This window comes from Benincasa hispida, chromosome 1, assembly GCF_009727055.1.
Source record: "Benincasa hispida cultivar B227 chromosome 1, ASM972705v1, whole genome shotgun sequence".
In the NCBI taxonomy this organism is placed as follows: domain Eukaryota; kingdom Viridiplantae; phylum Streptophyta; class Magnoliopsida; order Cucurbitales; family Cucurbitaceae; genus Benincasa; species Benincasa hispida.
Genome location: NC_052349.1, coordinates 35,802,518 through 35,814,431, shown reverse-complemented (window position 1 = coordinate 35,814,431; position 11,914 = coordinate 35,802,518). Strand labels below are relative to the sequence as shown.

The 11,914-nt window shown below is 37.9% G+C and overlaps 2 protein-coding genes across 2 annotated transcripts; one reads left to right on the top strand and one right to left on the bottom strand.

Annotated features, from left to right (window-relative positions):
* Positions 1 to 1,062: 1,062 nt before the first annotated feature.
* Positions 1,063 to 4,490, top strand: LOC120072203 (D-3-phosphoglycerate dehydrogenase 1, chloroplastic-like). Its single transcript, XM_039024616.1, has 5 exons — positions 1,063 to 1,726; positions 2,205 to 2,581; positions 2,666 to 2,776; positions 2,857 to 2,952; positions 3,590 to 4,490. The coding sequence occupies exons 1-5, from the start codon at positions 1,183 to 1,185 to the stop codon at positions 4,259 to 4,261; spliced, it is 1,800 nt and encodes a 599-aa protein (XP_038880544.1). The 5' UTR covers positions 1,063 to 1,182; the 3' UTR covers positions 4,262 to 4,490.
* A 216-nt stretch (positions 4,491 to 4,706) lies between these two features.
* Positions 4,707 to 11,476, bottom strand: LOC120072213 (sodium/proton antiporter 1). The gene is made up of 10 exons (XM_039024628.1): positions 10,619 to 11,476; positions 10,010 to 10,186; positions 9,754 to 9,882; positions 8,891 to 9,067; positions 7,996 to 8,102; positions 7,245 to 7,365; positions 6,790 to 6,851; positions 6,375 to 6,677; positions 5,047 to 5,341; positions 4,707 to 4,949 (listed from the first exon to the last, which is right to left on the bottom strand). The coding sequence occupies exons 1-10, from the start codon at positions 10,871 to 10,873 to the stop codon at positions 4,830 to 4,832; spliced, it is 1,746 nt and encodes a 581-aa protein (XP_038880556.1). The 5' UTR covers positions 10,874 to 11,476; the 3' UTR covers positions 4,707 to 4,829.
* Between the last annotated feature and the right edge of the window lie 438 nt (positions 11,477 to 11,914).

The window sequence follows — 11,914 nt, the reverse complement described above, 5'->3', positions numbered from 1 at the left end:
CAAAATTTTAAAAGCCATTTTTTCTTTAATTTTCAAATTTGACTTGGTTTTTTAAACCATTGATAAAAAAAAAGTAGATAACTTGAATGTAGAAGTAGTGTCTATAGCTTAATTTTCAAAAAAAAAAAAAAAAAATTAAGACTTCATTTGATAACCATTTGTTTTTTTTTTTAAAAAAAAAAAATTAAATGTATAGACACTATTCCCACCTTCAAACTCATTCTTTTGTTATCTACTTTTCAAGAATGGTTTAAAAAGCCAAGCAAAATTTTGAGAACTAAAAAAAGTAACTTTCAAAAGGTTGTTTGTGTTCGTAAAATTTGACTAAGAATTTAACCATCGTACTAAAAAAAATACAAATTATTATAAGAAATGTAGATGAAATAAACTTAATTTTAAAAAACAAAAATAAAAACCAAATGATTAGCAAAGGGGTCTAAATAATTACCAAGGGGTCCATATTTTTGTATTATTGTTTTTAGATCACAAGCTAAATACAATTAGTTTAGGCTAAAATAAAATTTAAACAATAAAAAAAACAATTTAAACATGGTTGAAACAAGAATGACTACTTACCTAAAATTTGGAATCCTATTAGTTTCCTTAACAAATAGCAAATATTTGTTGGATTAGATAGTTGTTGGACGAGGTTAGTCGAAATTGTAGCCACAAATTCTCTAAATTGTCTGGAAATCCAAGAGACGTCTTAACCCAAAAACTAATAATGTATTTAATCAATCATAATTACGTTGAATGAATAAATACTTTGCTTAATTTATTAATTAACCACGTTAATACCAAAAGTTTCCTACCTAAAGAAACAAAAAGGGATCTCATTCAATGGTACTAAACATTTAATCCTATTTTCAAGTAAATCCAAGTATTACCCACCGTTCATTTTAATTATTATTAAGAGTGATTTAGCGTTAATTAATCTCAACTTGCTTGCAATTTAAGGCAATTCCACTAAGCAAAAATTAAACCGCATTCAAAATTAGTTCCACATTCCCCCACTCTCATCAATAGCGCGTGTCTTTCACGTCATCCGCCAACATACATATATCTCTTTCGTTGGCTGTCACTCTGTTTTCATCACGGAACTTAAACCTCTCTCACCTTTCCTTATTAAACCCTAGATCTTCCTCCGCCGGCGCTTTTACATTCCTCACCGCCGACGAGAAAATGGCTGCCTCCGCGTCGCCTACGCTCCCCATACCGTCGTTACGGAACTCGGTACTTTCTTCTCTTTCTTCTAAGCTTCCTGTTCCTTCGGCCTTTTCTGTTAATCTTCGTCCACGGAGTGTTGGCGCGCCGCGGTTTGTGGTGTTGGTTTCTGCGTCTTTGAATGCGAAGCCGACGGTTCTTGTTGCGGAGAAGCTTGGGGAAGCGGGTCTTGATCTCCTTAAGGAATTTGCTAATGTTGATTGTTCCTATAATCTGAGTCCTGAGGAGCTCTGTACCAAGATCTCGCTTTGTGATGCGCTTATTGTGCGGAGTGGGACTAAGGTCAGCCGCGAAGTGTTTGAATCCTCTGGAGGGAGGTTGAAGGTCGTTGGGAGAGCTGGTGTTGGCATTGACAATGTCGATCTAGCGGCCGCCACTGAGCATGGTTGCTTAGTGGTGAATGCTCCCACTGCTAACACGGTAGCTGCAGCTGAGCACGGAATTGCACTTTTGACTGCAATGGCCAGAAATGTTGCCCAAGCCGATGCGTCTGTTAAAGCTGGTACGTTTTTCTTTTTCTAGAATCTTCGTGTTCTGTAGCTTGTTGTTTGCTTTGGATCTGCTAGAAACCATGGAAAGTGGTAAACTTCGGAAAGATCTCGGCCTTTTATCTTAATATTGGACGAGCATTTCAATTAAATCTGTCTGGAAAGAATTATTTTAATGCTTAAAGCGAATGTGCCCTGAAAGAATTCCTTGTACGTTTTGTTTTTAAGTATCGATGTGCGCTGTAAAAAGTGGAAACCTGTCGGAGGGGGAGTTATGTAGAAAATTCCTATCTTATGCTTGCTTAGTTTGAACTTTATGATTTGAAATAATTAGAAAACAAAGAAACAACTCTCTGCATCGGACGATCTCTTTCCCTTATGGAGCCCGTCGACGATAAGATGGTCAGATTTATTGGGTATGATGTTGTATATCGAGATATGCCTTTGTTGAAACGAACTACTTATGAGTTTACATTTTCTCCTCCACCGCAGGGAAGTGGCAACGCAACAAATATGTTGGTGTATCACTTGTGGGGAAAACACTGGCTGTAATGGGATTTGGCAAAGTTGGATCTGAAGTTGCTCGTCGTGCAAAGGGACTTGGCATGCATGTAATTGCACATGACCCGTATGCACCAGCTGATCGTGCTCGTGCAATAGGCGTAGAGCTTGTGAGCTTTGATGAAGCCATTGCAACGGCTGATTTCATTTCTTTACATATGCCTTTAACTCCAGCCACGTCAAAGATCCTTAATGATGATAATTTCGCAAAGATGAAGAAAGGAGTAAGGATTGTGAATGTTGCTCGTGGAGGAGTAATTGATGAAGAAGCTCTTGTAAGGGCGTTGGATGCTGGCATTGTCGCTCAGGTTCTTTTTCTTCTTGCTACCTAATTGAAGTTTCCTAGTTATCATAAAACGCAAGGATTGTATAACGTTTCTTTTTTCTGATAGGCTGCACTTGATGTTTTCACTGAGGAACCACCTCCGAAGGAGAGCAAGTTGGTCCAGCATGAGAATGTCACTGTAACTCCTCATCTCGGCGCCAGCACAATGGAGGCTCAGGTGTGTGTTTTAAATCAAAGGACTTAAAAGTTTGTGTTTTCCTTTTTGTAATTTTTATTATCTTTGCTTCTGGTATGCAGGAAGGAGTAGCTGTTGAGATAGCTGAAGCTGTTGTCGGAGCCTTGAAAGGGGAGCTTGCGGCTACTGCCGTCAATGCTCCGATGGTTCCTGCAGAGGTAGAAGCCCTTGGTTTTGAAATCTTCTATCACTCTCATATTTCATATTTCCATGATCACTTAAACGTCTACCTGAACTACTTCTAGTTCTGTTTTTTTTTACCTCTTTACTATTTCATGGTTATTTGTTTTCTTGATTTTCTTGCTTTCCCAAGTGGAGATATCTTTAGGTTTTCTGACACATTATGCTATGCAATAGAATAAGAATTCTTCTCTTGAATGCTTTTCATCTAGAAACCTTTGACGTCTCTCCCCATCTTTTAAGGAATAGGGTCTTGTAAGGAAAAGGCTAAATAGTGTAGTCCTCCAACAGTTGGAGAGATTGCTTTTCCGTTGACATCTTTCTGGTGATGATTTTCAGAAACCTGTTAAATGTGAATGGTTACCGAAGCCTGATTTTCCAGAAAACCTGAACTTTTTGTAGGCTACCAAAACTTTACTTCCAATGATTTAGTAGTGCATCTCTATAAATGGATTATCTCCTCTTTAATTTGTACTTTTCGTACTGGTCATGAAGGTCTGCTGAGTGTTGATTGTGACTTGCATCATTATTCATCGTACATTTTATTTTCAATGAACTAATTCTCAAGTTTCTGGTATATAACGATTCTAACAAAGTTTTATTTCTCCCATGTAGGTGTTAACGGAGCTGAAACCATTTGTTGAACTCGCCGAGAAATTGGGAAGACTGGCTGTCCAATTGGTAGCAGGAGGAAGTGGTGTGAAAACTGTGAAAGTAACATACGCATCCTCTAGAGCTCCTGATGATCTTGACACCAGGCTCCTTCGGGCCATGATAACCAAAGGTCTCATTGAGCCCATTTCCAGTGTTTTCGTGAACTTGGTGAATGCTGACTTCACTGCCAAACAGAGAGGACTAAGGATAACCGAGGAGCGAGTCATTATTGATGGGTCGCCTGAGAAACCATTAGAATACATTCAGGTACAGATTGCCAACGTGGAATCCAAATTTGCCAGTGCTATATCAGATACTGGAGAGATAAGGGTGGAAGGACTCGTGAAAGATGGAATCCCTCACCTTACAAAGGTCGGGTCTTTTGAAGTCGATGTTAGTCTGGAGGGCAGCATCATACTCTGCAGGCAAGTTGACCAGCCAGGTATGATTGGAAAGGTTGGAAGCATTCTTGGAGAAGAAAATGTTAATGTGAGTTTCATGAGCGTTGGTAGGATTGCTCCTCGAAAGCAGGCTGTTATGGCCATTGGTGTTGATGAACAGCCTAGCAAGGAATCTTTGAAGAGGATTGGTGATGTCCCAGCAATTGAAGAGTTTGTTTTCCTCAAGTTGTAGAATGTAATATGGTCATGAGCTTCACCCTCACCCTTTCCTTCCCCCTCTTCCCTTCTCTCCACCAAGGAAAGAAAGAAAAAACTCGTCCTTGGTCTGTGTACCACCCTCTCGGGATTTTGGTACATTCCTACATGTTTGGCCCCAATTTTGATTTAAATAATCTGGTTTGTTGTCTCAACTTTTTGAATGAAGAAATGTGCTTTTACCAAGTTTGAAGAATCGTTATATATACTTTGGTTGAATACTCTTGCAGTTACTTTAAGTAGGGGTGCTCGGTATGACCAATAATAGGTACACCCCAGGCAGAGTTAGTGAGCCATGTAATAGGCAACCATTTCGTGCATTTTTTAGGGCACTTGAGTCAGCCACCAGCACCTGACTGTGTCAAGGCTGTCTTGGCTCTCATTAAGTCGTCATAGTTGGGTAAACTCATAAGACTGAAGTGTATCTCTTGAAAATTGATTTATGGGCACATGAATTTACTGATAAATCGATAAGAGGAAATCAGCCGGATTTTGAAGTGAAAAATTGCCTTGTTTATTTGAAGTCATCAAAATGTTTCAGTAGTTTATGAACCCAAAATGGAAGGCACCTCAGCAATAGTTGTAGGTAGCGATATGTTGAAGTTATGAAGAGCTAAATAGGCAGCAATTCCAGCAGCATATCCTGCAAAAGCGAAACCGCTAACCTGCAGAAGAGGATACAGGAAAACAAAACATTCAATCTTTGAATTGAAACTGGTTTCTACTTTGAAAAGAGAAGGAACAGTTTTATGTCGGTCACACCTTTCTTAAGTACCAAAAGAAGTCCACCTTCTCCATCCCCATGAATGCAACTCCAGCTGCAGATCCAATTATAAGCATGGATCCACCAGTGCCAGCACAAAATGCAATTAGCTGCCAGAACTCGGAATCTTGAGCGAAGGAGGAGAGGTCATACATTCCCATTGTTGCTGCAACTAATGGTACATTGTCTATTATTGCTGATATAACACCCACTGTACTCGCAATGAGTTCAACGTTTGGAATATGAGCATCAAGGTAGTTTGCTAATTCGCGTAACACCCCCGCAGCCTCTAAGCTGGAATTCACAAATTAGACTCAGTTCAATAGGTCAACAGTAACTTTACTTTCACTTACAGAAGAGAAGGTATTATATTACCAAACAAACATACACAAATGTGTCATTACATCTGGATGTAAGAAGACATCAATTCTAGAACTTGTACGAAGGATGATATTAGGGAAAATATCAATCTAAACCCCGAAACTTTAGGGGTTATATTAATTTAAAGCCTAAAAGAATAATTGTATCAATTTAAACCCTGGACTTTTATAAGTGTCATTACCTTCCATTATGTTTCATATGGAAAAATTTCGTGTGAAACTTATAATTGTATCAATCAAAACTCTAATACCTTCATAAAATGAATCACTTTAGACTCTTAGATAAAATTTTCTTTGAAAACCATCGATACATTTACCCTAATCGTCCATTTTGTAAAACTGTCTTTTGAAGAAGTCCACACGTTTGAAAATTAATGCATGGATGATTTTCAAAGATGACCATAATTAAGGGTTGACTTGTGGAAATTTTGAGAGTTTAATTGACTTAAATTATACGTTTCTCACGGTACTGGTCGAATGAAACTTGAAAGATGGTCTAAATTGACACACTTATGAAAGTTCAAGATTTTAATTGATACAATTTCCAAAGCCTAGGGATATGAATTGATATTTTCCCTTGCTATTATTATCTATTCAATGGATAAACCCCAGCATTACACTAGTCAGAATGCCCTTTGTTCTCGGATAAAGAAGGCGAACTTGTTTTGAATCAAATTCTAAAGGGTGAAGGCATTGGAACAGACTCAATACCTTCCTTTCCTCCCAGAGGGAACCCATTGTAAAACCTTACAAGACCTTCCTTCTATGGCTATTTTAGTGATGGATTCTTAAGGAGCTAGAAAATTTCACCGAATACTGTCTAGCGACAAACTCCTCTTTGGAAGTATATATAACATAGCAATAAGTTGGTTGTGTTGCATTTTTGCACATAAAAAAGTAAAAGAAATAGTATAAAAGCTGGAATGGAGGGTAGATGGTGCACTCACCTGCTGACAGACAAAAGGATACCAAGGAAAAATAGTGCTCCCTGCGTATCGATACGAGATAAAGCCTGAGGAACTTTCAACTTTTGCCTTTCCGATTCACCATAGTGAATAGCATCAGTCAGAATCCACAGAATTCCAAGACCAAGCAGCATACCCATGTACGGGGGCAGACCTGTGAGGGCCTTGAACACCGGAACAAAAACTAAAGCTCCAACACCTACAGAGAAGACGAGCTTTCCTCGAGGCGCCATCTGCTCCGACGCCATAACATTAGAAAAATCCTGTCCCTTTCCATTAACTTCACTGAATCCAAGAAGAGAAAAAAACACACAAATAAGTTCAATCTTAAAAGGATTCATCAAAAGAAGTCTCAAATTGCACAACTACGACTTCAACTTAGTTACTAAACTTATACCTTGTTAGGGATAGCAGTGCCAGAGGTACTGCAAGTGAAACAGCTGAAGGTATAATCAAGTCCTGTAAACAACACCGGTTAGTGAGAAGTTGGCAACAGATGAGAAAAGTGAACTAATGATCAAATTGTATAGTGAATCTTTTCGAGCAACATGTTACCACATAAAATTCATGATGTTCATTGGAACTTAAAGGTCCTTAACAGACAGAGTAGCAGACCAATATGTAGCATGGAGCAGTAGTTTATTTAAATGGCTATATCTTGAAATGATGTGACGATTGCCTTTAACGGGGCAACTCAAACTACCTTTGTGAAAGATGATGTCGAGTGCATACTTGAAGTAGGTTTGTTTAGTTTAGCTACCTAATCATAATATTGTAAAACCATTTTGAAACAGTCTCAAACAACTATAAATAGATACACAGTAAATCACAGTATATCAGAGAGAGGAATACTTTGAGTGTCGGCACTGTTGATATCTGACCATGTATCCATAGCATGGTCGTGGTTACATCTCCAATAGGTGTCCATGCACCACCTGCGTTTGCTGCTATAACGATTACAGCTCCAAGTAGCCTGTTTCATGTAATTCATTTCAATAATTAAGATCATACAATTGGTGGTAAAACAAAGGTTCACAACAAACTAATGGAACTTTCTAGATGCTGGGTGATTGAATGCAGTGAACTAAACATTGGATAAAAATTATATTTTACACCCTTTTGTGTCAATCTAGGTTTATGATCAAATAGCTAGAGTTGTGCATTAGAATTTTATCAATGCCAAGCTACATCATTTGCTGATATGACAAATGACAATTGATATGAAAGAGAGGTTACTGAACTGTAGATAAGCAAAATAAAAGAAATACCAGTTTTCAGACTGTTTGCTAGGTCTGAGTCTCTCCCTCAACTAGTTTTTACTTTTCTAACTACATTACTAGGAGGGTCCAACTTTGCCCTTCTATGTAAAAAGATACCCTCCATGACACAATAATTAGTCACTTTCATTCCCACAGTTCTTCTTCTAGGTATACTTTAATAGGAGCCTTGTCAATCCTATCATGTGCCCCACAACACAACAACATAAACCAGCATTTTACAAAAAAAGTACTGTAGATTACACAAATACAACCACAAGATTTTGAGAGGAATGCAATAATAAAACAATCGTGAGTATATAAAGTGTGCATCTACGATACCGTACTTGCGATACTCTGAGGGAGGAACTAGTTTTCGCAATAGAGAAACCATGATAATTGTGGTCGTCAGGTTGTCAAGGACTGAACTCAGAAAAAAGGTTACAAACCCAATCTGCAATATAAGGTTTTCAGATCAGTTGTGTTTCAGTATAGAGGTTAACATAGAAGTAGAGATTAGCACGAAAAGCTGAAGGTAAAGTAAATAAGAAGCAAATCCATCTCCATTTTGCCCAATTTCCACTAGAAGTTCGATTTAGAAATTTTTTGACTGAAGTTAATGGAAAGGGACAGGATTTTTCTAATGTTTTCAGACAGTAACCATATCTGCCTGTACATGGGTAAAAAATGTAACAGCCTTACTATTTAACGGATCAGATAGGAAATCAAATGTTTTCAGGATCAACTAGAGAACCGTCCTTAAATCGATAAGGAACAACAAGAGAACTGTCCTTAAATCGATAAGGACCAACAAGAGAACATCTTAGAATTTATATCGAGCCACAACTGAAACTTTCCACCATCATTCTTTTTTGTTTTAATACAATTGAGGGTAGGAAGATTCGAATCACGGACCTTGTAGTTTCTAGCACACTCGGATGCCAATGGAGCTATGCTCGATTTGGCCACTTTCCACCATCATTCAAAAATCTGCTTTAGTAAACTATACTTGACATATGAGTTGATAGACCATACAAAAAAATTCTGAATATTTTCCTGTACTTCAATTCATCAATCTAAGACTTCTTCCTTCTAAGTTTTAACCAATAAAATCAATGCATGTAGTGACTATAACAATCAAATAATGGAAAAATATGGATAATCTTCTATTTTAAAAAGATTGGTTTGGAAAAAACACATTGACATCAAATATTTAGTGAAATGGAAATAGAGCACACTAACCACCCAGAGGAGAGTTCGTGGTTTTCGAGTCGTTATACTGTCTGTAACCAACTTAAATCCTTGATGGGCGTCGACAATCTCTACTATGGTCATCGCCCCAAGTAAGAAAAATACAATTTCACTGACTTCTGCTGTGGCATGTGTTAGCTCTGAAGCAGCAATTTCAGTGGATGGAGCCTATAATAGGAAACTATAATAAGAATACGATGCTAGAGAAAGTAAATGATAATGGCTGTAGAAAGCAAACAATAAAACTCCAACAAGCAAGAAAAGGCAGCAACAGCAATGAAGGATGACATTCAAGGAAGAAGCAACCACTCTCCATATGGCATGCATCTTGTATAGTGCATTTTGAGTGATAACTTTTTAAAATTTAACCAACTGGATACTAAATGAATCAGTTGTCCTTCGAAAAATGCAGATTAAAGCAATAGTTTTGGTATACTTTTGCAATATTGAAAGGTGAATTATCAATTTACCAAGTAGTGATGCAACAATAGCTGCAATAGTGCAACGGTCTTCATTTTGTTTCCAATTTCATTTGGATGGAGAAAGTAGAAAGTGTCAATGAGATTGTCTGTTATTCATCAGGTAATTCTAATGCTCGTGAAGAGACCACATCATGTAATTCTAATGCTCGTGAAGAGACCATGCGAGTAACTCAAAACCTTATATAAGATGTTGAAATTATCCCCCTTCCAGAAATCTGTTGGTCTACTTGCATACACCAAATACATTTAATAGAGATACTACTTATACCTACAACCAACCATATGCACATGAAAAAACTTCAGACATAATGAAGCTACAATTCTGCATTCAATCAGATAGTCCTAAACTAGACTTGAGAAACTGGATCTTACTCCAATACTTCGAATAACCCATAAGCCAACCGCCATCAATAATCCCACTCCACTCTTGTTGAAGGCAAGAGCTTCTTCAAAAATGATTCCAGCATATCCTATACCAAATAACAACACCATGGCAAGATCCTGTATGACAAGTTTGATGAAACATAAAAGTTCACAGATTAGCACTGGGTGGTGAACTTGTTACTGAAAACATTTAGTAGAGAATGGATACAAAAACAATATATCAGACAAGACCAAACATATAAACCTGATTAGCAGCAACCCAGGAGTGATTAATTGCCACTGTTCCAGTAAGAGCAGCTACAAATATTGCAAAAGCCTTTACTAAATCAGTCTTTGGCTGGTAACTATCTTCGAAATCCTGTGAACTTATTTCATCAACTGAGCATAGGGGATCACATGTTCCTGACTTGGATGACAGTTCCTATTATTATATAACCAGAGGTGAACACAAATGAACTACTTGTCAGCTCAAAGCCTTTACAAATGAACTACATGGTAATAGTAGAGAATGAAGGATCTATTCGTTTTGAACAACAAAAAGTGATTAATCAAGCACAATAATAGGTTTTCCCACAAGCCCTACAAGGAGCTCTAGGAACTCTTAATAGTTGTTTAGACAACGAGTTATATTTACGTACCACCAGAGCTAATATTGGCATATTTGGGACGGAGTGAGTTATAGTGATAAGATATGCTAGACGTGCTCTTGGACTAAATGAAAGATTTCCATAATTAACAGGATCCAGAAAGCATAAGCAATCAAACTTTTATGTACTTTTCACGAATTACCCTATAGAACAACCAAAGTTAATTCAAAACACAGTTCAAAAGGCAAAGGTTTCAAAAGGGAAACCTCCAGTTGTTTAGTGAAGTTGGGTGGAGCTTGCTGTTGCTCAAACGAAGAAGCGGTTGCTGGTGAAGAGCTTTTATCCTCATCTTCAGCCCGCACAAGAAGGTTCTTACCAAGCAATCTTGGAGTTCTGACTCTACTCAAAGAAGAACCATAGCTAGTGTGAAATGGGAGGGAAATGGGAGACTGGGATTGAAGTGAGAATCTCCTCCAATGATGAGGTGGAGGCAAATGAATCCCAATAGAGAGGGAAGCCATTCGATCAAGTTCGAGCTAGAGATTCCAGAAATGGGATTGTATTACAAGTAAAGCAATATGCCAGAAAAAAACGCTATTCCGTTCTGGGGTCTTCTCGATTTGAAACAAATTTCGATCAAATCATCGACCGATTACAGTAAAGCTGAATTGGGAAATGGGATTGCAAAAAAGGGCTTAATATCGAATTTCCCAGTAAGATTTGGGTGTCAAATCAGCTTGAATCTACCCCGCCAGAGTCTATCAGGTTGTGAACCAAATATTATCTCATCGAAAATGAAGAAGGAAAACAAAACAAAAGGATTTGTTGGGTTTGTTTCTCGAAATTTTCTAAGCACAACAAAAGGGATTCTTCTAATGGTTCACGATTGCAGGAGAGTGAGAAGAGAATTGGCAAAAACATATACCCTTCAATCTAAAAGATGTTGGGAATTGAAAATTTTTGACGAAGTGGCCATCTGCAGCAGCAGCAGCTCAAGCTTCCAGGTTTTGGATTAAAGATGTTGGGATGAATTCCTTTTTTTATTAGTGAAGTGGGGAAGGCGAAGATCAGTTGATGATTTCGAAATTTGGGTGATTAATGACACACGTTGATGATTCTTAATCTGTAATATGATCTCGACCCATATCTTTAAATTGTCCAATTCCAGTCCAAAATATTTCCTTTTTTCAATAACTCTGTTTCTAATGATTTGGATTTCGATTTCGATTTTGGAAATTATTCTTGGTTTTGAGAGAGTTGGGTACCATTTCAAAACTAGATTGGGGTTTGTCTATTAAGGCTTAAGCTTATGCTTATATGGATGATTATTTGATAAGAGAAAAAGATCTTGATAGGGTTGGTAAAAATCTTCGTGGGTCCCCATCCCGATTTGATCGGATATGGGGTCAAATTGGAGATTATAATCGAGTCCCCAGTCGGAGATGAGGCAGGGGTTAATTTTTTTTAATATATATATTAAAAAAAAAGGATGGGTCCCTGTAGGAAATCTCTGTCTCCGTCCCCATCCCCTCCTTCGGGGCGAGGATGGGGATTCTCTCGCA